The 26,603-nt window shown below is 40.9% G+C and overlaps 3 protein-coding genes across 3 annotated transcripts; 1 reads left to right on the top strand and 2 right to left on the bottom strand.

The window, feature by feature from the left end:
* Positions 1 to 288: 288 nt before the first annotated feature.
* med19a (mediator complex subunit 19a) lies at positions 289 to 9,354 on the bottom strand. The gene is made up of 6 exons (XM_061788212.1): positions 9,006 to 9,354; positions 8,571 to 8,693; positions 5,823 to 5,956; positions 3,697 to 3,793; positions 3,518 to 3,615; positions 289 to 759 (listed from the first exon to the last, which is right to left on the bottom strand). The coding sequence occupies exons 1-6, from the start codon at positions 9,340 to 9,342 to the stop codon at positions 700 to 702; spliced, it is 849 nt and encodes a 282-aa protein (XP_061644196.1). The 5' UTR covers positions 9,343 to 9,354; the 3' UTR covers positions 289 to 699.
* On the bottom strand, positions 9,181 to 19,000 carry si:dkey-6i22.5 (polyamine-modulated factor 1). The gene is made up of 5 exons (XM_061788213.1): positions 18,657 to 19,000; positions 14,416 to 14,521; positions 10,551 to 10,651; positions 10,118 to 10,313; positions 9,181 to 9,601 (listed from the first exon to the last, which is right to left on the bottom strand). The coding sequence occupies exons 1-5, from the start codon at positions 18,866 to 18,868 to the stop codon at positions 9,536 to 9,538; spliced, it is 681 nt and encodes a 226-aa protein (XP_061644197.1). The 5' UTR covers positions 18,869 to 19,000; the 3' UTR covers positions 9,181 to 9,535.
* tmx2a (thioredoxin-related transmembrane protein 2a) lies at positions 18,978 to 26,596 on the top strand. The gene is made up of 8 exons (XM_061788211.1): positions 18,978 to 19,229; positions 19,325 to 19,385; positions 24,481 to 24,594; positions 24,717 to 24,793; positions 24,894 to 25,000; positions 25,168 to 25,233; positions 25,841 to 25,970; positions 26,054 to 26,596. Exons 1-8 carry the CDS (start codon positions 19,041 to 19,043, stop codon positions 26,216 to 26,218), a joined length of 909 nt encoding a protein of 302 aa, XP_061644195.1. The 5' UTR covers positions 18,978 to 19,040; the 3' UTR covers positions 26,219 to 26,596.
* Positions 26,597 to 26,603: the final 7 nt, after the last annotated feature.

The raw sequence follows: 26,603 nt of genomic DNA, 5'->3' as shown, positions 1-26,603 counted from the left end.
TGAAGTGTCTGTGACCTAAACTTAGAATGTTAAATTGGATATTATCTGCATCATCTAAACTGATACAATGCTTTTTTTTTGGGGGGGGGGGGGGGGGGGTCTCATCCAGGGAGGGAAGGTTTCGCACAACATTTAATCAACACCGCCGACATTGTCCTTTGCTTTACTCTATATATTATCAATCATGCACAGTTGCTAATGTAATCCTGCTTGACGTAATTAATCCTAGACACAGTCATTTTAACCACCTTGTGCATTTGATAAATAAATACATGTATGAGATAAAACTGTCTAAAATAAGTTTTATTTACAATTGCTCCAAAACACTTTAGCCTATAAATTCACAGCAAAGTGGCTCAATGTCATTATATGCACAATTAAGCCCAAAACTATTCAAACCTCGCCAAATTTTGAGTTAAAGTGATTTTTCATTCAGCCTAGGTATGAATAATTTTGGGCTTGATTGTACATGGCTGGTCGTATTGCTGAGAAATTAAGCTATGAGGCGTATGTTGAAGTGAGCATTAAAGATTGTAACAAAAGTTCATTTGTGTTGGAAATAGGGTGAAACATTATTACAACAAAGTCAACGAGGGACACAGATCACAACAGCTTGCCATCAGCATACTTTGAATAATACAGGTATCGGTGCAACACTCATACACATAGTCACTTGAAGGCATACACGTGGGCTCGGGCCTATCTGAGGCTGTTGGGCTGTGAGCCGGCCAGGCCAGTGTGATCAGGGCTGTGGCGGTTCTGGGGGAAGGGGGAGGACGAAAAACCAACAATATCAATGTCAACAAAATCATTGAAGACTCCCGAGCTAGAGGTTTGTGTGGGTAACACAGAGGGGGGACAGATTTGGATTTTGAAAAGGTGAACTCAGGGTTTAATGTCATCAAATAATCTATGACCGGTGCAGCAACTTTTTTTGTTCGACTTAGATGTTTAGTTATGTTGGAAGTTACTCCATTTTCTTTAAGCGACCGCGACCCGAGTGAGGATAAGCGTTAAAGAAAATGGATGGATGGATGGATGGACATGACAAAACTTTTTTTTCTTGGACTTAAGTCATTATAACCTCATACGTACGCAAATGACAAATGACTCTTTCTACATGCAATACGTTGTAAGTGGGCCAATTGGAATAAGACTCGATGGAGGCAAACTTCAGAGGAAAAAATGCAACAATAAAAAGTAACACAATCATGAGTCTACTAGAAATGGGATAACTTTTACATGCTATTAAAGTTGCACCAAAGAGTCCGAAAAAATGTCTTAAATGTCTAAATTTGATACACCACAGAGAAGAGTGTTTTTAAAAAGCCTGCTGAATTTGAATAAATTAAAAAAATAATAATAAACCACCAGGTACAGTGGTGTGAAAAGTGTTTGCCCCTGTCCTGTCTGTCTTCATTTTGTGCATGTTTTTCCACACTTAATGTTTCCCATCATCAGCCACATTTAAATATTAGTCAAAAACAAAACAAATAAATACAAAATACATTTATTTGAGTGTGAATGATTGTTTGTCATTGCCCAGCTGCAGAACCCACGTTCGTTTCAACCCGAGGTCACGAACAGATGGTCGGACATTCTCCTTCAGGATTTTTTGGCAGACAGCAGAATTCATGGTTCCATTTGTCACCGCAAGTATTCCAGGTCCTGGATTTGTTCGGGCGGCCACTCCTGGGAAGGTTTACGACTGTTCTATGTTTTCGCCATTAGTGGCTAATGGTTCTCACTGTGGTTTGGTGGAGTCCCAAAGCTTTAGACATGGTTTCATAACCTTTTCCACACTGATAGATCTCAATAGGGGCTTTTCCACCAATCAGCCCAGGAAAAAAAGCAAAAGGTTTGGATTTTTTCTCTCCATTAATAAAAAAACCTGCGGTGCGTTGGAGCAAAGCTCTGGAGTATTGGACGGAGCAAACACCGGTCCCGGTTCACGAGCCCTCTAGCGGCTAGCCTAGCCACTAGCAACAGGCCACTTCGCAGTGAAGCCATCCAACTCGCTGCTGTGAGCCGTGCATGGGTCACCACAACAGAGACACTAGCCCAAATCACAAGACACTTCAGGGAAGAGGCATTTTTCGGGTTGTAGGGACAGGTTGTAGGCTAACTGCACGATGCGGTGGTGATAGAAAGCGGCCAAGCAATTACAGTGTTCCCTCGTCACTTCGCGCTTCACGTTTTGCGGCTTCAGTGCTTCACGGGGTTTTCCAAAATATATATTAAAAAAAAATAATACAGCAATATCGGCAGCCATATTGCGGAAAGACGTGTTGTTTCATATTGATGTGCGCGAGAGAAGGTTTCCCTGCATGCCAAACAAAGAGATGAGTTGACTCAGAGGCTTTGTACATGCCTTTACTGTACGGGCACTCATACAAGGCGTGTGATTGGTTCCCGGCGTGACATCAACCAATTAGAGCATGAGTGGATTTATCCCATGAGCTGATTAGCTGTGCATCATCACAGCCTCACCCAGCATCTTCCCTTGTTGTGTCTCGCCAGTCCCGTCCACGCTGTTGTGTTCGCAATAACGTTTTTTGTTTAAGCGCAAATTTTTTTGATTAGTTAAGCAAGCCCTTACAATGCCGCCGAAGCGCTGTGCCCCTGCGAAAGCTTCCTCCAGGGCGCCCAAGAGGAAGAAAAAGATGATTACCATCAGCGAAAAAGTGAAACTTTTAAATTTGAGCAAAGAGGGCAGAAGTTAAATCCTACTTTGCGGTTTTTCACCTTTCGCAGGGGGGTTCTGGTCCCCATTAGCCGTGAAAAACGAGGGAACACTGTATTACTAAGTAACTTGCAATTCCGGCTAATAGGCACAGACGGCGCTCATTAGTTTTTAGCCCCACCCGAAACATCCGGCCAGTTGAGAACTTGAAAATGCAACCTTGCTTTCAAACACACAAACTAGCACCAATAAGGGCTAAATGTATTTTTTCTCCTCTGGGAGTATTTGGGAATCTGTCTTTCCTTTTTTGTTCTTTCATCTAAAACTATGTTTGTCAAACTTTGAAATAAATAATTGTTAACCCCCAAACAATGATGGCTAAATCTTGAATGTCAGCTCTGTAGTTGTTTTTAGTACTATCCATCCATCCATTTTCTTCACCGCTTATCCTCACTATTTGAACTTAAAATTCCAAAGTCGTGACAATAAGATTGTATTAAAATTCATAAACTACATTTTTAAACATTTATAAAACCATGTTTTGTTTGCGTATAAAACACAATATACAATGCATTAAAACAAATTTTAAAAAGTCCCAAGTCGTGGCAATAAAATAGTATGAATGTTACAATATAAAACAAATATTTTAACATTTATAAAAATAATTGTAAGTTTATGTATAAATACTAAATACAATGCATTAAAAGAATAATAAAGATAATTTAAAAATAGTTGATGGTAAAGCCTATAAAATCTTTTAATTTAAAAATACTTAAACTTGCTTGTTGGATGTATTAGAATTGTCTTCTGCATGTGCGTGATGGTGTTTCTTACCTTCTTCTTTTTCTTGTCTTTCTTTTTCTTCTTGCGATCAGGATCGTCATCCCTCTTTTTCTTTTTCTTCTTGGGGTCGGTGTCTGACGGCGTTTCCGCTGTGTCGCAAAGGTTCCAGATGAGAGGTCATCTTAAAAACCTTTTTGTGTGTGAATGTGTACATTAGCTGGACACCCTACCTTGTGGTAATGGGTCCTGCGGGCGATGGTGTTTGTGCTTGTGCTTGCTTTTCTTCTTTGGCGGCTGTATGTGCATCAGTCGGTACTGTTCTGGGAGCTGGAAAAGAGACAAACACACAAATCAATAGTATTATTTTTTTTTTGGTATGATTTAGCATTGATTTGGTGATGACACACACACACACACACACACACACTGAAATATATCCTGCCAGAAACTGCGACCGTTTCCCTTGGCCCCTTAGGGGCAGTATGGTGTGATGCACGCATGGAGCTACATGTTTCTGTAAGCTTAAAGAGCAGAAGACCGTCCATCTATCCATCCATTTTCTTCACCGCTTATCCTCTTGACGGGTCACGGGCTGCTGGAGCGTATCCCAGCTATCTTCGGGCAGGAGGCGAGGTACACCCTGAACCGCCAGCCAATCGCAGGGCACAACAAACAACCATTCGCACTCACATTCACACTTACGGGCAATTTGGAGTCTTCAATCAACCTACCATGCATGTTTTTGGGATGTGGGAGGAAACCGGAGTGCCCGGAGAAAACCCACCCAGGCACGGGGAGAACATGCAAACTCCACACAGGCGGGGCCGGGATTAAACATTAAACACGGTCCCCAGAACTGAGAGGCAGATGTCCTAACCAGTCTACACCGTGCCGGCGAGTAGAAGACCGTCAAAATAGAATTTTATTAAACTTGTTTTTCCACTAAGGCTGCACAATATTTAGTTTGAGCATCGTCATGGCGATGTACGTGTGGGGACAGGCAATAGTCAAAATATAGACTCTGCTGCGATGTTGGTGTCATATACAGTGAATCAACTGTATTATTATTATTAATGACCAGCAGAGGGATCTGTTTGGACATGAACATACAATGTACACGCTGCATTTCCCATTTCGCTCTTCAGAATGAAACTACCCTAGGCAGGCACGAGGCAGCTGAGTGCGCGAGGTGCATTCAGGGACATTGCGTAAATGGGCGTGATTGTGTTCTTTGGTAATACAGTACATAATTGCAGAAATGGATTACTAGGAAAATTATTATTTGTATCAGAATGCTTCAGTTAGAACACTGTACAATCACACTAAAAATATGGAATTAATTTTGTTTTGCAATATAAGAGTACCGGTAGGTAAATTATTTTGTTAATATAGTCAGCCAGAGCTGTGAGGAATGCTTAGTTATCAATGTCCTTTTGTCAAAATGTGTTGCGTGTTTTTGTTTGCACATTAAGGACAAAAGTCCTGTTTTTGTCTTCATTCCTCATTGGAAAAAAAACACCAGTGAAGCAACAAATCCTTCCTCAAGTTTTTGATATTGTAGGGTGAAAGCTGCAGCTGGCTACTAGTGTGGACTGAGTTGGAGGGAATAAGGAAATTAAATGCCAGTATTTTAAGGGTAATGGCCAGTCAGCAACATATCGGGGTGGGGGGATTATGAACTAGTTTGTATTTGGACCGGTGAACTTCAAAATTTTGAATTATGAACTATGAACTTACCTGGTTCATTTTTGGAACAATGAACTGAAGTTTGAACTAGTTTGCGCAGAACATAAACTTTCCCAACACTGATACTGTATTATTTCACATCACAGGTTTAAAAAATAAAAGCAAAAATAAACAAGGTAATTTTTTTCCAATATCGTGCAGCCCTAGTTTTCATAGATTAGGAAGAATATATGCTTGTGAGTATTTTTATATTACCTGTCTGTATGTGTTACTCCTGCATTTGCGTGTGAATATTCGTTATTTGAAGGCAAACCCCACCCGTGAAAGCTAAAATGCTAGAATGATCGCTAAAATAGCCCATCAATAGGATTCTCCATTGAATGCTAGCATTGAACTCGCAATCTCGGAAAAGATGTCTCGTATTTAAATACGCAACGCGTGTAATTCTTTTTGTTGTGCATTTAGTTTTACAATAAACTCCAAATGAGGTGTCATTGAACACCTTAAAACACGCTGTGAAGAAAATGGATGGATGGATCACTTTTTAAAGATTCATATGGGAATGAGGAAGTCGACTCTAACCCCTTACTAATCAATTGTTTGATTAAAAGCTGTTTCCCAACAACTTCATTCATGGGTGCCCGAAGACAGCATTGTACTTGATCTTTACCGGCCCAGTATGTAGTCTGAAGCCTGTTAGCAAAGTGCCGGTGAGTGGACTGAAGGAGTTTCCAGACACTGGTGGTTTATCAATGAGGGATCGCAGTGAGCTCCCATCTTGATTCCCGGGACAGTCGATCATACCTGCGGCAAATTAGAAAAGGGTCAGGGGCCTTATGTACAAAGACTTGCATGGATTTCCTCCTAAAACATAGCGTACGCTTAAATCCAGAAAACGTCGTACGCACAAAAATATTCAGATGTATGAAACTCTGCGTACTCATGAATCCAAGCACATTTCCTTCGTACATTCCAATCAACGTGGAAATGAGCGCACATGTTGGAGTAGCAGACTCCTCCATGTCCACTCCCATATTTGAATATGCAAATCATATTTAAATAAACCCTGCACCTGAGATGCCGATCTCTCCATGAACAGAAAAAAAGGAAAATGAGCAAGGTAATGAAGGAAAATATTTTTTCTGAATGTGAAGTTGCTCAATGAAGTGGAGGCACGCAAGAAAATCCTCTTTGGCACGCTGTCCTCCGGCGTTAACAACACGATAAAAAGGTGTGAATGGGACAGTGCGTGTTCGGCTGTCAATTCTGTGGGAACAGAATAACGCGCACACGCTGAACTAAAAAAAAAGTGATCAGATATTAAGGTGGATGTGAAGCGGAGGAAAGCTGCCCACCGCCAAAGTGTGGCCAAAAAAAGGCGGAAGAACCGGCGCGGAGGGCCTCAAAAACTTTTACTCCTTTTTGATTACTCAATTTATTATTTTAATACACAGGAGAGGACACGCACACTGACAAAAAAAAATCATGTTTTGTTTTAGGCGAAGAGGGGTAAATTATGTCAATTTAAACACATTTTAATCATGTGCAACCGACGTACATGTTCAAATGAAGTAAATTCAAAGGACTCTTTTTTTCAGTGCATGTGCTGGAGTCACGAAGCGATTGTGAGGGCAATAGGCGGCATAAATGATCGCCTCGATCAATTAATAGGTGTCCTCACAAATATCAGTGGTTCATTAAATACACTGGTAAACAAATGAATTCTCAGTCCTTGCCTCAATTGCATTGCTGAAATCAAATGTTGCCGGGCATGAATTGTTCAGCAGTGCTAAATGTTCATGTGTCTCTGGCGTGCAGATTTATGAGAACAGTTTCCCAGCATCACCACTAAGTGTCGCCAAAGCACCAAAATCTGCAGAAACGTGTGTACGCCAGCCATGCAGTTGGCGTGCGGCACCGCACATTTCCACGGTCATGTCACTCTTGATACAGCTGAACTTTGCCGTGAAAACGAACGGACGCCACGTTTTTGTGCGTACGCACCTTTTGTACATGAGGCCCCAGGTGAGCACACAGATTCAGTGGTCTGGTCACAATGGGTCCATACATGTTCAAAATGTCTGTCTAGGCCAAGACGTTTGAATAGTGGTTACTCTGTCTGCCTCACAGTTGTGAGGTTCTTGGCTATGGCCTTCTTGTGTGGAGTTTGCATGTTCTCCCCATGCCTGCGTGGGTTTTCTATGGTCCTTCAGCTTCCTCCCACAATCCAAAACCATGCATGTTAGGTTCTTTGAAGACTCAAAATTGTCCGTAGCTGTGAATGTGAGTGTGAAGAGTTGTTTGTCTACATGTGCCCCGCGATTGCTTGTTCACTAATCCAGGGTCTACACCGCCTCTTGTCCAAAGACAGCTGGGACAGGCTCAGTTTAGCTGTGGCGCTAATGAGGACAAGCACTACAGAAAATGGCTGCATAGATGTTTGTCTTATTGGATTTCTTGTGAATACTCCAAATATGAGGCCAGTTGGAGACCTTCTATTGACTACAATGTATTTTTGCACAGTATACCGATGCTACAAAAGTATGGTGATACCTCGTTGGGAAATATTAATACCATGGAACATATTTTTAGTACCAGTACTTCTGTGCACTTGGGCACATCACACTTCTACAAAAAAAGAGGCTCATGTCCTTCTTTCAAGCTGTTAATTAGCTGCTCCTGTAAAAGTAGATGAATGTGGAAAGAATGAAAGCTGAACAAGCGCACTGCGTAAGACTGTAGCACACTTAATTCAGCCTCTCAATACACAACAGTGCAGCAGGCGCAGAGGTACAACACTTGACGGAGCTATGGAAGACTAAAGTCAAATCCACAAGACGCTACAAACTCCCTGGTAAGTATAATGTATGAATCTGACACCTCAAACAAAGGACTTAACATTGTGCAGTATATTTAAGTACCAAAATGGAAATAACTGCGTCAAACAAACGTCCACTAGCTTCATGCTAACATTTAAGGTGAAATGCCATAGATGGGGTAACGGAAATTAGCATTGACGTTGTGGTAATGATAAACCTTCAGCGAACCCCAAAGCTCTATGATATAGTTCCCCGATGTGCAGGTCATACATACACAGTGTACTCTGTAGTGTGTTAACTTTGCATCAGGATGGCCGCCCACTAGGTTTGTGTTATTCACCCCCTCCTCTAAACAGTTGCCGTGGCTCTGTTTTTAAGTAAAATACACATTCCGTCTGAACAGACAGACGTGGCACAAACCCTAACCCGACAGACAAGAATAAGAGAAAGTTGTGCAAACAGTATTGAAACATTTGACAGTTGGACATACATTCAAAAGTTTAGCAAAGGTCAAAGTAGGTTTACCTGCAAAGGTTAAATTGCATTTTAGGACTATCCCTAACTTTTTGCAAGTGTATATAAAGCATCCAATGGCCCACCTGGTAACTCTGGTAGAAAGTTGCTGAGCTTCTCCTTTACCTTCTTCCCACAAAACTTGTTGTAAGCATGTTCCAGGTTGTAATGCGTGATGAGGTTGGTATTCCCAGTCAACTCGTTCCCAACTAAACACAAATGGTTCACATTAAGATGCCCATATTAACTTTTTCTTCATATTACCATTGCTATACACGATAAGCGGTTGGCCACACAAACGGTGACATTTTAAATAGTGCGCACACATATGAGGAATTTAGTTTTAAGGATGTTGTAGCAAAAGTCGTAGCGTATGCGTTATTTGCTCCCCAGAAACGATCGTCTGCTTGCCTGACGTTAGCTGTGTTTACAAACTACTTTTGATAAACGAGTCGGTTATTTACACCACATCAACAAACGCATTGCTCACTTAAATAGTAGTTAGTACAAGGATACTGTACCAGGTAGTTCTCGCAGTAAGTAAAAGGGTTCATTCATGGCTCCGGACTTTCGCAGAGGAGGGCCCTCATCCCCGAGCTGTGCTGGGATCTGCCCAGCCACAGAGACTTGATTTTGCGGCAGAGGCGGCGGAGGTTTCCCGCCTCCGAATCCCAGGGACGACGAACCGGGTGGGCCCTGAGTTTCATTTTGACCAAATAAAGTTGAGAATATTTCCGTCATCCCTATCGCTATTGTTCTAATACTCGAGACGTAAACGTCTGGTTCTACAGGTTTACAAGACACTGTGGTTTCTCCATTGAAATGTTCTCGCTTTGTGACGTTTTCACGTGATGTCATGAGTAAACAGGCAAATTACCGTAATACCTGGTCATTGTGCGCATGCGATTATGGCACACACCCCAAGAAGCACATGCTTTTCATCAATTTCATTTATTGAGTACAAAAAAACTATATATATATATATATATATATATATATACAAGAAAAAATAGAGAGTTGTATCCGTTAAATCAGCCAATTATTTGAAAGATTAATCATCAAAAACATCTGCAGGGCATAATGATGATGCCAGGCTTTCAAATTCAGTGGCCGATGCCTGTAAATAGAGAAATAAATACACACACGCGCGCGCGCACGCACACACACGCACGCACACACACACACACACACACACACACACACACACACACACAAACATGGTAAATAAAAATAGAGAATGAAGTGAAAATACAGAAGAAACAAATTTGATAGTTATTTCTTTTTTTTTAAAATATAAATAAAAGTTATTAGGGACTCGTTGATGTGCACAAATCACAGAGTTAATGAGAAATACATCAAATATCATCAATCCATCCGTTTTGTACACCATGCACAGCTGTTTTTGGACAAAGCTAGAGCAACTGGAGAAAACCCATGAAGGCAAAGGAAGAATATGCCCAAGATTTGAACACAGAACCTCAAGACCTGTAATTGCTAACCACTTAGTCACATGCTGCCCCATTGTCATGTAAATACCCATGTAAAATACAAAACCATTTCCAGATAGAGTGATGTTTAAGGCAAATTACACATTCATTTATTGAACTCAAATTTTGCCACTTTTCTTTCTCACCTCCCACTGAGCAACAGCTGTGGAAATCCGATGTTCGGTCTGAGCAATCTTTTCCCTACCAGCCTGAACTTTTTGTGCAAGGGCAGCATTCTCAGCCTGGATCTTTTTGAGCTCCCGCCGCAAGTAAGCCTCCTGCTTTTGATACAACGGCATTATAAAGCCGCTAAAGTCTTGTTCTGGAACCCCAGAGGGACGCCTAAGAAAACAGGTAGATCGACAGTACGGGAGATGGTTAAATTATTTAAATATTAACGACATTGTTGCATAAGTAGTCAATAGTTTATGGAAACTGTACTATAGTGCACAAAGCAATCAAACAATGAAGTGGACAACACAAAAATACTGAGGTCAGCATCCAATCTGCCTGAAAACTGAGTATAATGTATTGCAAGGAAAGAAGAAAGAGTGATTGAGTCTCTTGTTGTGTACCAACCATTGAGGGTCTGGATTGATTTTAGCAGCACTTTCCAGTTTGTCCAGCTCATTTAGTTTGGACTCTAGTCCCGCTTCTTCATTCAGTTTGCTGATATCATCCTTTATACAGAGAGAAACACTCAGCTAAGTATGTGTCCAAACAATATGAATACACCACAATAAATCAAATATAAAACACCACGAATACCACGAGTCATAGTGTCACTGAGTTCTCCTACATTACTGTGAACCCTCACCGATTCGCAAATCACCCGTCACAAACTTACCGACTCAGTTTTTCTGTAGAACAATGGTTCTCGAACTTTTCATACACGTCAAAAAATACTTACTTTAGTCTTGCCATAGCTGCTTACTCTTAAACTACTACTATAAAGACTAACATTTACCTACACTATGTAGTAGGCTTAAGAGTTCAACAAAAATGAGAGGTTTTATTCCTAAAAAGTATATTTATCATTGCAAGCCACTGGTAACACTGTGGATAAATAAAGGAACATTTAAAAAATATATATATTTAAATGACTTAATTACAATGTACTGCACATAAGTTGTATAAAAAATAAAATAAAATTCAATAAAATCTTAAAAACAGTTAAAGATGAATGCAAATGTACTTCAAAGTTAAACACAACTGAACTGTACTTTAAAAATGTATTGTATGAGAAAAGTAAAATAATGCTTGAATGTATGTACTGGGGCGGCACGGTGGCCGACTGGTTAGAGCGTCAGCCTCACAGTTCTGAGGTGCGGGGTTCAATCCCCGTCCCCGCCTGTGTGGAGTTTGCATGTTCTCCCCGTGCCTGCGTGGGTTTTCTCCGGGCACTCCGGTTTCCTCCCACATCCCAAAAACATGCATTCATTGGAGACTCTAAATTGCCCGTAGGCATGACTGTGAGTGCGAATGGTTGTTTGTTTCGATGTGCCCTGCGATTGGCTGGCAACCAGTTCAGGGTGTACCCCGCCTCCTGCCCGATGACAGCTGGGATAGGCTCCAGCACGCCCGCGACCCTAGTGAGGAGAAGCGGCTCAGAAAATGGATGGATGGATGTATGTACTGGATTAAAAAATAATAATAAAAAAAGTTAAAAAGGCTGTATGCATCACTACAAGCTAATGTTTTATTGTATTTCATGTTTTAGAGGAACTATACCCAAAATATTTTTTGTACGAATACGTTGTATGTGCAAGTAATAATCAAAACACGGTACATTGATAAATACTACGTTGGTGGAATAAGAATTAAACAATATCGCATTGCTTACTAATAAAGGGCATTAATGAATTGCGTCAGCTTCCAGATTTTGAGAGCGATGGAGTTTATTCGATCCTGAGTACACTCCCGCTCAAAGGTTTTTGAACATGCCAATTTTTCCTGCTTTTTTTTTTTTTTAATTGAAAGTTATGCAGTTACATTTTTCATTTTAGACTGAAATGAAAGCACAGAACAAATAAACTATTCAAGTTACAAAAGAAGTCATGGAATCAATCCACAAACAAAAACGTATTCTAAACCTTTGACTCGATAAAATAGCCACCTTGGGCAAATACAGTATCACAGCCGAACACACTTGTGGCATTATTTCCAAAATGGAAATCAAATATTCTTCATAAAGTTATTCCCGACTCTGTTGTGGAAATTCCCATAAATGTGTGGTAATCATTGGACTTGAACTACTTGAATTTCAATTTGAAAAAAAAAAAATAATTGGGCGGATTCTAAAATCTTTGACTGGTAATTTTTCCAGATTTATTTATTTTATTTTTTTTAAATTGAAAGTCAAATAGTTCAAATCCAATGAATAGCTTGTAATGGGACAAACTAAGATACGTGGTGAATTTCCAGAGGTTGAAAATCAAACAAAAAACAAACGAAAAAAACATTTTCTTACCCTTATCTACTTTTACAATTTGTCCAGTGTTTGTTCATTCTCGGCTTTTAATACAATTTTTTCTATGAATGTTTTGTGTGCAGCATTTGCGAATTTAACTTGATAATTATGAAAAATGATTAACATGATTATTATACAGTATATTGTCAGTTTCTGGGTTTACCAAGCTTTCCGAGGTGCCGTGGTGCGAAGAAAACTTACCGATACGCACGGTGTCATGAATCTGATGGTGATTTTGCTATACTGTACGCTCAACTTGTGTGCAACGTAAGAACATTTCTACACATTTATTAGTGAATGAAGCCCAGTTATTTTATGTGTTCAAAAGTAGAACTATGAGTCTAACCTTTTCAAAATCTCAGTCAAACTAACAGATTGCACCACAAGGTGGAGCTTCGAGGTCATATTTGGAAAAAAATTGTCACGTTTCAGACTGGAGCAGAATGGCAACTGACCATCCATCCATCCATTTTCTGAGCCGCTTCTCCTCACTAGGGTCGCGGGCGTGCTTGAGCCTATCCCAGGTATCATCGGAGAGAGTCAATTACAAAAGTCGGCTCAACAAGGAGGTAGTAATATGGAAGAGGGGGGAGGGGATACACAGCTTCTGTGGTTATTTTTCAAATGTAACTAAATTTGTAACCTTGGAAATGTTTTTAGCGGTATGTTTTGGGTCATTATCCTGTTGCAAGTTGCATGACCTGGAACTGAGACCAAACCTTCTGACAGCACATTTCTCTCTAAAATACCTCGATAGTCTTGAGATTGCATTGTACCCTGCAGATTGAAGACACCCTGTGCCAGATGTAGAAAAGCAACCCCAGAACATAACAGAGTCTCCTCCATATTTCACAGTAGGGATAGCGTTCTTTTCTTGTTACGTTTTATTTTTGCGTGTGTGAACATAGAGCTGATATGCCTTGCCAAAAAGTTCCAGTTTTCTCTCCCCTGTCCATAGGACATTCTCCCAGAACCTTTGTGGCTTGTCAACCTGCAGTTTGGCAAATTCCAGTCTCGCTTTTTTATGATTTATTTTTAACAGTGGTGTCCTCCTTGGTCGTCTCCCATAAATTCCACTTTGCCTTAAAAAAAAAAAAAAGAAGACGGTTGGTGTGATCTGACACTGATGTACCTTGACCTTGGCGTTCACCTTTAATTTCTTCTTCGGAGGTTTTCTGGTTTCTTCTGCTAACATTGGTATTATCCGTCTTTTCAATTTGCCATCAATTTTCCCCCTGTACCCACGTCCAGGGAGATTGGCTACAGTCCCGTGGATCTTACATTTCCAAATAATATGTGCCATTACAGTCACAGGAAAATCAAGCTGCTTGGAGATGGTCTTATAGCCTTTACCTTTAACATGCTTGTCTATAATTTTCTTTCTAATCTCCTTAGACAACTCTCTCCTTTGCTTTCTCTGGTCCATGTTTACAAACGGCACAGTGATTACTTGTCACCCTTTAAATAGGCCAACAGACTGACTACAAATTTGAAGACACCTGTGATGCTAATTAGGACGTAGTTTGAACATGTCCCCACGGTTATCATATTTGTCGAAGACTGTTTCATGAGTGTCACTGATGGCGCAGTGGTACACTCACCTGACTTTGGTGCGGGCAGAGTGGGTTCAGTTCGCACTCAGTGACGGTGTGAATGTGAGTGCGAATGGTTCTCCGTGTCTATATGTGCCCTGTGACTGTCTGGCGACCAGTTCAGGGTGTAGTCCGCCTTTTGCCCGAAGTCAGCTGGGATAGGCTCCAGCACCCCCCGACCCTAACCAGGATAATCGGTGTTGAAAATGGATGGATGGATGTTTCATGAGTTTGATTTTCATTGGTTAAGTTTCATTAAATTTTGATGTATTATTACTTTTGTAAGATTCAAGTTATTTATGTGACCAGTGTGGGTGTTTCTTTCATTCACAGAGGAGTACCAACAATTTTGTCCATGTGTTTAAGTGATGTACGTACATACCTTGACAGCTCTCCGCAACTCGTCTACAAACTGCTTGTGAATGTTTTCCATTCTCTGAGGGTTTAACTTGTAGAGCTGATGGAACATGCTGGAAAACCTGTCAGAACTGTTTTAAAAAGATATACAAATGATACAGGATAAACTATATGGCGTATTAGAATATGCATCATGTTAGTTCCACAACCCTGAAATAAAAAAAAAAGAAAGTACAAAAATACCTCATATGAAGCATTGAATAATTCAGCATAATACATATTCAAAGTGGCAGGCTGTCCAATTTGGTAGCTGGGCCTTCAGTTGGAAATGAATCTACCTCTTAATACCATCACTATCACGTCTCAATTATAGAAACCATGAATTGAATACTATACAAAAATACAATACAACAGCATGAAACTAGGGCTGCTTATTTTCATAATCAATTAATCGGACAATTATTTTTGTTTTATTATTAATCAGAGACAAAATAGTTTTCATCTCTTTATTGAAAAAAAACACATCATTTCAAATTGGCAGTGCACAAAAGTGGACAAACAGTTTGCTGCATGAACATCTCAGAGCTCTTAAAATAATCAATTATGAATAATAAAAAACAAACAATGTTGACGTCAAATAGCTTTACAATAGGCCATGGACCAACACACAAAATCATACAAATGTATGTTATAGCCCACAATAGCTGCCAAATATAGTTTTTTTGTGAAATGCACAAAATGGGTATAATACAGTAGATTGTGTTGTTTGAAAGCAGATATGCAAACACCAAAGGCATGAAAAAGGTGACCCAAAAAAACATTGTAGGGGTGGTCTGGGGGGAATCCCCCGTGCCACCGCAGAGATTTTTATTTTTATTTTAACCTAAATTAAGGAAGTCACTGATGGTGTAGTGAACTCCTCCACTTGGGGCAGGATTTCATCCCCGACCTGGAGAAGGCATGCCACCCTTTTCCGACTGAGGACCATGGTCTCAGATTTGGAGGTGCTGATTCTCATCCCAGCCGCTTCACACTCAGCTGTGAACCGCTCCAGTGAGAGTTGGAGATCAAGGCTTGATGAAGCCAACAGAACCACATCATCTGCGAAAAGCAGAGATGCGATACAGAGGTCACCAAACTGGACCCCCTCTACACCTCGGCTGCAACTACAAATTCTGTCCATAAAGGTTATGAACAGAATCGGTGACAAAGGGCAGCCTTGGCGGAGTCCAACCCTCACCAGAAACAAATCAGACTTACTGCCGGCAATATGGACCAAACTCTGACACTAGGCGTATAGGGACCGAACAGCCCGTATCAAGGGGTTCGGTACCCCCGAAGCACCCTATACAGGACACCCCGAGGCACACGGTCAAACGCCTTCTCCAAGTCCACAAAACGCATGTAGACTGGTTGGGTGAACTGCCATGCACCCTCGAGGATCCTGTAGAGCTGGTCCACTGTTCCGCGGCCAGGATGAAAACCACACTGCTCCTCCTGAATCTGAGATTCGACTTCCCGACGGACCCTCCTGTCCAGTACCCCTGATAGACCTTACCAGGGAGGCTGAGGAGTGTGATCCCCCTGTAGTTGGAACACACCCTCCGGTCCGCCTTCTTAAAAAGGGAGACCACCACCCCAGTCTGTTTGGGCAGACAAATACTACAATACATTAAAGCTGTTGTTTCTTTCCCCATCTAAATGTAAACACGAGTAGCGTGCCGCTGCCTTCATGATAAGGACGACCTTCCCAACATGGCCGCCACGTAGGCACGACAATCAGCGGTGTTGGCTTATCTACTTTTAATACCTATGCACAGGAAGCCCAATGGAAGACATTGTGTGAGGTCATGTGACTGTGTCATTTGACTCATAAACTAGACTTAAACGATTGGCGCAAACAGCGCAATGCAGAAGGCGAAGTCTTGCGCACGAAATAAATAAGCAATAATAATTGATAAATAAGCAATAATTGATACATAAAAGTAGCGAGCGACATTTAGATCACTGTAACGGAGTGAAAGTACCTTTACCTCAAAACAACACCAGCGGAAGTCTTTTTTCTGGTCTCGTCAACTCCTGTGACTTCTCGAAAGCAGGTCCCAAGCGCACAGGCGGAACCTCAGGCCAATGCGCTCGCATATATTAGTCCACCGCGGAGTAATATTCACAATTACATCTGTGCGCGGATGTTGGATGTGTGGAATGGCTCTAGCTGCCAGCGCTCAAGGAGTACAAAACACCCTATGACGTCGGCGGCGTCAGCGACCCCAAACAAAAGATAAATCTCAGATTAGCTAATAACTTTCATCTCACTCTTAAATACTTAACGCCTCCGTTACTTTTGGTGATATTTTACCTCTTAAGTAGGCCTTCTATTATATACAAATTACAAATGGATATGAGCCTTATAATATGCAAATACATGTCACGTACGGAGACGTTTCGCCGGCTGAACATTGTCTAATCAACAATTGAATGATTACGACTTGTATTCGTCAAGAGACTAATAGACTTTCATTAAATCTTTTATGTAGGCCGAAATTAAAAGTTTAAGTGTTCAATCAAAAACATCCCGTCTGGTCAGGCAGTGGACCGACTTGGGACACATTTGTCCGTAACTTCGTATTTCAGGCAAATTCTGGTTGCCGCTGTTGTACAGAAGCTTTGCTTGGCATCAGCTGGCCCAAACTTGCATACTGCGATAAAAAGCCACGAAAGGTTTCTTAGCAAATATGATATTGAAGTGAATGGGACTTCTATCAATGAATGTGGCAGAATTACGTCACAATGACGTTTCGCAAACGCTCTCATTTGTGGCACAAACTTCCGAAAGGTCATCTGCACCTTTTTCTTCAAACCATGTCCAGCACCATGTGTTTTTACACCTCTCTCAATTAATGTTGTGTTTTCACCGTGTTTAATAAATTTAGCTTCTATTTTCTAATATACACAAATTGTGTGTCTGGATTTGTTGTTGGATTGTACAAGAAAAGACCCACCCTACTCTACCTCTGATTGGCTATCAGCCGTTGGTTGGACTCATACTTTCCTTTGAATCGCTATGTTGTGGACGCACTTTACCAACACATACAAATACGTAGAGTGGGTCTTGTCAAAAAAATTCATATGCCAGATTTTTGGCACTATGGCGGAGTACTTACTACTTACTTAGTAATCACGCGACACAATGACTTGTCAATGAAATTTGTTGCCAACACTTTCAGGTATCGATTTTTATCGATTTTAATGATTTGTTGTTGAAGCCCCACATGAAACTGCTAAGTACATCATTTGGAGAAGTTCAGAATCAATATTTATCTAATAACATGAAAATAAATTAAAATAAAATACACCACACTCGTCAGAGATGCTGAGTAAATGTATTGATGCGTGCAGATTATGCTAGTCGAAGTTGGCTGTCACAGGTTTAGCTCTGACCAACCAATCAAAGGATGGAAAAATGCTGACGTCAGGGACAGCTTTCTGGCCCTGTGAGGACAAATTTGAAATATGATTGGTTAAAGAAACAGTCCCGTTGAGTTTACATTTCGTAGGCCACCACTGCTGGTTCTGGATAATGGAAGCAACGCAGCCAAGAGAAACTCTACAAAATAAAGGAAACTGACTTCCAGGAATAAATTAATACAATTTAATGGAACAAATATTAGTATTTATGTTGTAAACGGCGGTCAGTGGTTCTGATAGGGTTTATACCCTGAGAGGAGGCCTTGCTTGCCCTACCCACACCACTGCATATATGAACACAAACTATTGGATAGGACAGCGGGGTAAAACGCCCTCTGTCCAATATTCCCTTCCTGACCACTCAGGTCTTTCTTAAGCAGGAGAAAGATGAAGAAGCTATGCTAATTGTTAAGCTATCGTCACATGTTTTGGGTGATACAATACGCTTGTCACATTGGTCTGGATGGAACTGCGTTATAGTGGAGGGTAACCAACTTTGAAAAGCAAAAAAAAACAAAAAACAGGCAGATTAATAAGTGTCTGGAGAGGGAAATTATATGAATTAGTATGTCACTGCTGTGTCACATGAAAAAGGGGCCTATAAGTTTAAAGGTACATTACTATGCAACAAATATTTATAGTATAAGATAACCTTTTCTGTGCATACCTCTTGTGTACGTATTATGTTGATATTCAACTGTTTTATATTTTCAAAGAAAAGGGACATTGTTCACACATCCGAATCCAAAGAGCTGTATTAATTCCAACGTTACCCGAGTAAACTTAATATTCGCTCACCTGGCCATGTCCATGAACGTTTCCAGGCTTTTCTCAATGACTTTATCGTACAGCTTCAACCTGCTCCCTCGAGGCTCGTCTTTTTTGGAGACTTTACAAGCTGCTTCGGAGTTTACACCTTGTGATGATATTCCCGTGGATTCATCAGTGCTGTGTGCTGTTGTAGCGTTGTCGTTTGACAACGTCTCGATTACTGCTTCGCTTCCCTCCATTTTTTCGTCTTCTTCTGTTTACATTTTGCGCGCACGCGCCCAAACTACGGTACGCCGCGAGGCCCAGTGCGCTTTATTTCGCGCATGCGTGGAGAACCGTAGACGCGCCGCTGCGTCACTTCCGTCTCCAGTTGACTTCCGACGATCAGCTGGCAAGCTCCCTTTGGCCGAAATGGGTTTAATCACCGGAGTGTGCGCTTTCCTATACCACCTGCCACAAATTTACAAATGGCTGCTGAAACCGTATTACATCACCTCCTTCTTCATGACCGTCGCCTTCTTAGTGGTCCGAAAGGCTCCCGGTTTGTGCGAGCACCTGGCGACCCAGCGCGAGGACGGCAACTCGTGCGACTTCGACTGGGTGAGCACGCCGGGGCCGGGTCGGGTAACGAAGCTACATCCATTACCCGTTACCTGCCTTCGCCTACATTTTCGTTTGTCGCGTTTACATAACAGAGAGAAGTGGAGATTCTCATGTTCCTCAGTGCCATAGTGATGATGAAAAATAGAAGAGCAAGTAAGTCGAATCCTCACCAACATACACACACACACAGTTTTGTCAACCCTACTGGACAATTTATTAGGTACATCTAATGAGGTTTCATGCAATAGCTTTATATTAAAAACGCATTTGAAGAGACATTCTTCAACGGGGAAAGAGGTATGAACACGTACTTTGGAATCTGGCATTTGTTTGAGCACAGGTTCGTATTGAGGGGAAAAGGTAAGCAAAATAAACCTTGGATAAAATTAAGTAGGTAGGTTACTAGAAATTTCAAATCAACTGTACATCTAAGTAGACGATGTCATTGGATAGAGGTTTGAAACGCCATAGCTTGTAAGAATTGGATAAGGATGAAGGATTTTATGCCACTTTTTATGTTCGGAATCAAATCATAAATATCATGAATCAATAGGAAATGTATGACAGAAACCTTGACTCTTTGGTAAACACCCATGTTTTTCTTATAAGTTGAGATGAAAATGCAATGTATAAACAGGCCATTTTCAGATTTTTCAATGCCGGCGTCCACTGGAGCCATCTCATTCCGGGCCACACCGAGAGCAAGCGCATCGTCAGATTTACTTCAAACTTCACAGCAAACAAGAATAATAATAGCTGATCACGTCCATATTTTCGTCAATCGTGTCTGAAGCCTATGAATGTGTGATTTTGGACGCAGAAATCGAGGAACATTTTCATCTTTGTCAGAACCACAGAAAATCCCACATGAAAAATTCAAAAACCAGGTGGTAAAGGGATTTCCAAACAATGTCATCCGAAAAGAACAAGTATGACCTTGCGCGCAAAACAATGAGAAAACACAATTTTGTTGGACCGCCGCTAAATCCAAGTGCTGGAAATCCAGCACAGTGAACTGGAAAGAAAATGGTGGCCCGTTTTCTGGATTTAGTAACATACCTTACATATGAGTACTCGAGAGCCAGCATCTGTAGCCGGGGATCGGATCGCCAAGGTCTCCGCCTTCGGCATCAGCTCACACTGCACTTGACCCCAACGGCCCCTCCCACAGGTGGTGAGCCCATGGAAAGGGGGACCCACGTTACCCTTTCGGGCTGTGCCGGGCCGGGCCCCAAGGGTGCAGGCCCGGGTCCAGGCCTGGCTCCAGACGGGGGCCCCCCGGTGACCCGTGTCCGGGCAAGGGAAAATGTCTTCCAGTATTTTTAAACATCATAGGGTTCTTTGGAGCCGTGCTTTGTCTGGTCCCCCACCTAGGACCTGTTTGCCATGGGTGATCCTGCCAGGGGCATAAAGCCCCAAACAACTTAGTCCCTCGGATCATTGGGACACACAAACCCCTCCACCACAATAAGGTGAGGTGTTCGGGCACGTCCCACCGGGAGGAGACCACTGGAACGATCCAGGCCACCTGAGAGACGTAGGGAATACCTCTGCGTCTTAATGGTCCATCTTTCACACGTTTATTTTGTATTTTGCATTGCGATGCAATCAATAAGCAAAGCAAATGTATTTATGTAGCGCATTTCATACACAAGGTAACTCTATGTGCTTCACACGATTTAAAAGCATTTTAAAAACAAAGAAAAAAAAAACAGCTTATAAACATTTAAAACAAAGACAAAAGAATACAATTAAAACCGCGTCCAGTGCAAGAAATATTTAAAATTGGAAATGCTCTAAAAAGCATGGGGGGGGGGGGGGGAAAGTTTTTAACCTGGACTTAAAAACATGCACACTTGGGGCTGACGTCACTTCTGTTGGCAACTTATTCCATTTGTGTGCAGTATAATAGCTAAATGCTGCTTCACCGTGTTTGCTTTGGACTCTGTGCTCCACTATTTAACCTGAGTCTGTCGATCTCAGAGCCCGACGGGGTTTATATTACATTAGCATCATATATTCAGGACCTAAACCGTTTAGTGATTTATAGACCAATAGCAGAACTTTAAAATCTATTCTCAAGCTGACTGGGAGCCAGTGTAAAGACTTCAGAATTGGAGTAATATGCTCTAACCTCTTTGTTCTGGTCAGAACCTGAGCTGCAGCATTCTGAGTGAGCTGCAGCTGTTTAATGTGCTTTTTAGGGAGTCCGGTCAGAAGACCATTACAATAGTCAAGTCTACTTGAGATAAAAGGATGGATGAGCTTCTCCTGGTCTGCTTGACACATCCAAGCCTTCACTCTGGATATGTTCTTCAGGTAGTAGAAGGGTGTTTTAGTAATTGATTTGATATGACAGTTGAAAGTCAGGTCGGAATCTATCAGAACACCAAGGTTTCGGACTTGGTCTTTGGTTTTTAAAGAGAGTGACTCCAGGTATTTACTAACAGCAATCCTCTTTTCTTTATTGCCGAAAACAATTGAACAATACAACATTGAACTGACGAAACCTTAATATGCGAGCACCTCCTGTGGGAGGATGTGGCTGTATTCTATCTTCAAAGAGACATTTCAACGATCGATTTAAAAAAAAAAAAAAATAAATAAATAAAATAAAAAAAGGCAGACGGAAGTATTTCACGATCACTATTTTCACTTGTAATTGTGGAAGAAAAAAAATAACACATTCAGACTTTCAATGTAGGCAAAAATTACACCGCAGAATACGTAGTAGTTCAATGACAAATGTCATTGCCTCACGCGCCTGACGTGACCAAAATGTATGTGGGCCAAAATCTGTCTGAAAAGCAAATATTTCATGGGAAAACAAGGCTAAAATTACTACTGAGTCTATTTTGGGGGGATATTTTTTCTGTAGATATATTTTGTAAGTACAGAGCTACAGAATTAATTGCCAATGTTCACAGCATGAGAGAGTCATTTAAAAGAGGGGTCTGCAAGCCAAGGCTCCAGAGCTGCATGGTCCCCCCCCTCTGTGGAAAACAGTCCAAATGGATCTTTGAGTATTTAAGGTTGCCGACCCCTGCCTTGAAGTATGTCCACTTGGTTTGTCCACCTGCTCGGAAGGTATATGCCAGGCTGGTAAAGTGGTATCGGTGTTGTAGTATCGGAGCAGTTTGTCTAGTATGACGTACGATGTCGGCTGTTATCAGTATCTGTGCGTCCCTAGTTTCTAAATTTACCTAAATGATTATTATTTTTTATATTGAGAGGTGTTCCTAATATTTTGGAAGCACAATGCAGCACAGTTTTATGCCACCATAAACTCAAACGTCTGCAGTTGAGTAAATAAATGCCACTGTATGAGGAAATGCGGTAGTTACACGAGAGCGGTGAAATATTAGAAACAGTTCAACGATCGAACAATCTTTGGAAATGGAGTTAGAGCTCTCCTACTGGAGAACAGTAAATAGAACAGGTGTGTGTGTGTGTGTCTGTGTGTGTATAATATATATAAAACCGATCCGATCACAAGATGGAGCAATGTGTCAATTTAAATGACTTGTTCATTTACTGTATGTACTTGTATACTGAGTATCGTCAAAAATATTCTCTAGTCAGGTCATGTATTCTAATCAGTCAGGTCAAACGAACATGACAGAAATAATGGGTGCTAACTAACTGTAATTAAATTACTTGATTGTAATTAAATTACTTCACTCACACACTGAAACCTTAGTGCACGATTCAACAGAATGCTGGCATGTTTACGTACAACCGTTAGTGCGACCACTATCTTGCTAGGCTACATAACGTTTTGTTGGCTGCTTGTGAGCCGAATCGTATTAAAAGTATGTGAACATTCCTCAAGCAATCCATAAAGGAACGTTTTCTCCTTAGCACCGTTAACCACCACCACAGGTTTTCCCCCCATTTTGTTCTTTTTTTTTTTTACCAAAACAATACACGCGCGATCCATTGTTTTTGTCGTGGCCGTGGTAACGAGTGTATCCAGTCGTGTTTGATTTGACAAAGTCCAGTGGTGATAAATGATGTCAAAAGATTTGTGACAAGGCTAAAAATAAACTAGCTTTTGGATTCAAATATACTGTATACAATGGCGACACGGAGTAAATGTTGTCTTTTGCGGAGTCATTGATCAGATCGGCGAATTACGAGATTAAACCCGATCAGCATAAAATGCTAATTATCTGCCGAACAAGCGAATTAGATTGGTGTAAAGTCTAGTATACAGTGGGTACGGAAAGTATTCAGACCCCCTTAAATTTTTCACTCTTTGTTATATTGCAGCCATTTGCTAAAATCATGTAAGTTAATGTTTTTCCTCATGAATGAACACATGAAAGGGAAGTCCAAAAAGGCATGGAAAGCAAAGACAACACCTAAAATCTATCAATAATCAAATAGTAATCCAGCCCCTTGTCAGTACAAATTAATATCAGATGGTTCAGTCCTAATTGATGGCCTACAAAAGGTCTCATTGCCAAGGTGTGACTAAAGACACATGATGAGTAAGAGCAAAGAGCTGTCTCAAGACCATCACAAACTAATTGTTGCAAAACAGAACCATGGCATTGGTTACAGGTGCATATCTAAGCTTCTCAATGGTCCAGTGAGCACGGTTGGGGTGTACTTTTTCCCCTGTGTCATTTCACATTATTACACACAACTTCATTTCTGATCTTATTTGTTCTACTTTCTTTGTATGTATGGTTTTAATTGGTTGTTCCTAACATCTGGTGAAAATTTCATTTCAATAGCACCTTTGGAAATGTATTTAGTGAGAAAAATTGTGACGTTAAATAATGATTTCCAAAAATTTGAATATCATGGAAAAGTTCATTTATTTCCAGAATTCCATTAAAAAAAGTTAAACTTTCGCGGCGACTGGTTAGCACATCAGCCTCACAGTTCTGAGGACCGGGGTTCAAATCATCCAGAAGATGGATGGAAGTTAAACTTTCATAGTGAAAACACTGCTCCGCTTTCCTATATTGCCACCAGAATTGGTCTTAATAGAACAATTGCATGCTAAGCTGTAGACTTTGCTCTCAAGCAACTGTGTCGTTTTGATTGTAACTGTTTAACCAATGTGCTACCTAACCTGTGACCGTTTCACTGTCGAACCCCCCCCCCCCCCCAATGCAGGGAGTACTCCACTACAAATAAACCAGTCCATTGTTGTGTAAACATTACCCTTGAAGATCCTTTTCTGACCTTGTATCAACTGTTTTTTTCTCTCATCTGTCTCTCCCCCCGCCTGCAGTCACCTTGGAGCAGCACATTGGAAACTTGTTCATGTTCAGCAAAGTGGCCAATGTCATCCTCTTTTTCAGGCTGGACATTCGCCTCGGCATCCTCTACGTCGCACTGTGTGTCGGTCAGTGGCTTTGTTAGAACCATTGTTAAAAATTAAAATGGAATAATAAGATAATGAAAAATATATTTCAACTATAACCTTAATAAAAAATAAAAAAATGTCATGTAACTGTCTCTCCCCAGCATTTGTCATGACATGTAAGCCTCCACTATACATGGGCCCTGAGTACATCAAGTACTTCAGTGACAAGACCATTGATGTGAGTTGGTTTGGATGGAGCACATTCAAAGTTCTAGAAATGTCCCAAATTACTTCTGTTCAATTTGTTGGGAATATAATGGGGTTTTTTTTCCTACCAGGAGGAGCTGCAGAAAGACAGACGTGTTACCTGGATTGTTGAATTCTACGCTAACTGGTCGTCTGACTGCCAGTCTTTTGCTCCAGTCTATGCTGACCTTTCGCTCAAGTAAGAGATGACTTTGCACTGACTTCATCAGAATTAGAAAAACAGTACACTGAGATGGTTCACCCCCACAGCTATATGCATCAATGACATAAATGGTATGTGCCATGTGTATGCTTGCATGTGTGGCTTTGGGAGGTTTATGCGATAATGTGCATCTGTATTTGCAGGTACAACTGTGCTGGGCTGAGGTTTGGGAAGGTGGATATTGGACGTTATGGAGAGGTTACACAGAGGTTAGGTTTCTGCTTGCATCACAGGACAAAACTGTTAAACATCTCGTAATTCGTTTGTTAGGTTAGCCCCCTTGATTGATCACGTGCACAAAGTAATGTCCACAAAGGCATGCCTAGATTAGTTTGGCATGGAGAATTTGATTCAACCTTTTTGATTAGTGTATGTCAACTTCTGGTTTCAACTGTTTTGTGAAAACTGCCAACTCTACCTTTTTAAGGTTTAATTTCAGGTTAGTTCAAGTACACCCACCTGTTATTTTTTATTCACAAAGCAAAATACATACCATTTCAGTTTAATTTTATAGTTAAAGGAAAATTTTGGACTTGTTTTTGAAGAACATTTTCGAGTTGTCTGCTTTTGAGATTAAATGACAGCTAAGACTTCTTTGAAATACTTTTCAGTAAAAGAATTTTTTTTCCCCAAATTAACCTCTTAATTACTCAATTAATAGTAACTTAGAAAATCTTATTAGCTTTAACCTGAAACCACATTTAAAAAAACCTCCTTTAGCCAAGTATCCTGTTATTTTTGTCCGTTTTATTCCAAATGTAGAGCACCATCCATGGGTCTCCCACTGAAATAATAAAGGAACTATCTCTTGACTAGGTACAACGTGAGCACATCCCCTCTGTCCAAGCAGCTTCCCTCACTGGTGTTATTCCAAGGTGGGCAGGAAGTTATGAGGCGTCCAGCAGTGGACAGTAAAGGCAGAGCTGTTTCATGGACTTTCAATGAGGTTTGTCTGCAAAGAGATCCATGGGACTAACACAGCTAAAAATGTACCCCACTAATATGATTTTGTTTTGCCACCATTGCTAGGAGAACATCATCAGAGAGTTTGATCTCAATGAGCGCTTCCAGAAGTCCAAGAAGCTGAACAAGAGTCATGGTTTGAAGGAAGAGCAGCACAGCTGCCGGCAAGAGGAGGCAGAGCCTGATGTGGACGCTCAGGAGCAAAACTTGGAGAGCAAGAAAGACAAGTGAAGATGGGGAAGCGTGGTTCACAGATCTACTGTATGTTTTTTTTTTTTTGTTTGTTTTTTTTAAATGTTGACCTGCCTTGCAGTATTTTTTAAAAATCCCTAATAATATAGAATGTAAAGTACTTTAGAATTTTGTGAGTGGAAAAAGTGGGTCAGTGCACTGGTCTGTTTTGAAGTTGGCAGCCTAATTGTGACCGTGCAAAACTATTAAGCATGGATCAAGGGAGGTTTTATCAACTTATTTAAGTAACTTTTTTTTTTTGTATGTAATGTTTGTTGGTTGTGTAACATTTCACTACTGTGTAAACCCGTGCAACTTTACTAATGTCCCATCATTCAAAAGCAAATTTAAAAATGCATAAATAACATTCAGCACACATTGCGTT

Source organism: Phyllopteryx taeniolatus, chromosome 10 (assembly GCF_024500385.1).
Source record: "Phyllopteryx taeniolatus isolate TA_2022b chromosome 10, UOR_Ptae_1.2, whole genome shotgun sequence".
NCBI lineage: Eukaryota > Metazoa > Chordata > Actinopteri > Syngnathiformes > Syngnathidae > Phyllopteryx > Phyllopteryx taeniolatus.
Note: the sequence above shows the minus strand (reverse complement) of the source record. Positions and strands in the feature narration are given on the sequence as shown.

What these genes read in the sequence shown, in the direction of transcription:
- si:dkey-6i22.5 (XM_061788213.1), bottom strand. Translation starts at nt 18,868, where the DNA reads ATGGAGGGAAGCGAAGCAGTAATCGAGACGTTGTCAAACGACAACGCT. An exon ending in AGTTGCGGAGAGCTGTCAAG is followed by an intron (nt 10,652 to 14,415) that starts GTATGTACGTAC and finishes CTCTGTATAAAG; the next exon opens with GATGATATCAGCAAACTGAA. An exon ending in ATCAATCCAGACCCTCAATG is followed by an intron (nt 10,314 to 10,550) that starts GTTGGTACACAA and finishes CTGTTTTCTTAG; the next exon opens with GCGTCCCTCTGGGGTTCCAG.
- tmx2a (XM_061788211.1), top strand. Translation starts at nt 19,041, where the DNA reads ATGGGTTTAATCACCGGAGTGTGCGCTTTCCTATACCACCTGCCACAA. An exon ending in ACTCGTGCGACTTCGACTGG is followed by an intron (nt 19,230 to 19,324) that starts GTGAGCACGCCG and finishes TTTACATAACAG; the next exon opens with AGAGAAGTGGAGATTCTCAT. An exon ending in TTTCATGGACTTTCAATGAG is followed by an intron (nt 25,971 to 26,053) that starts GTTTGTCTGCAA and finishes CACCATTGCTAG; the next exon opens with GAGAACATCATCAGAGAGTT.
- med19a (XM_061788212.1), bottom strand. Translation starts at nt 9,342, where the DNA reads ATGACATCACGTGAAAACGTCACAAAGCGAGAACATTTCAATGGAGAA. An exon ending in CTTTCTACCAGAGTTACCAG is followed by an intron (nt 5,957 to 8,570) that starts GTGGGCCATTGG and finishes AATTTGCCGCAG; the next exon opens with GTATGATCGACTGTCCCGGG. An exon ending in TCAGACTACATACTGGGCCG is followed by an intron (nt 3,794 to 5,822) that starts GTAAAGATCAAG and finishes TCTCTTTTCCAG; the next exon opens with CTCCCAGAACAGTACCGACT.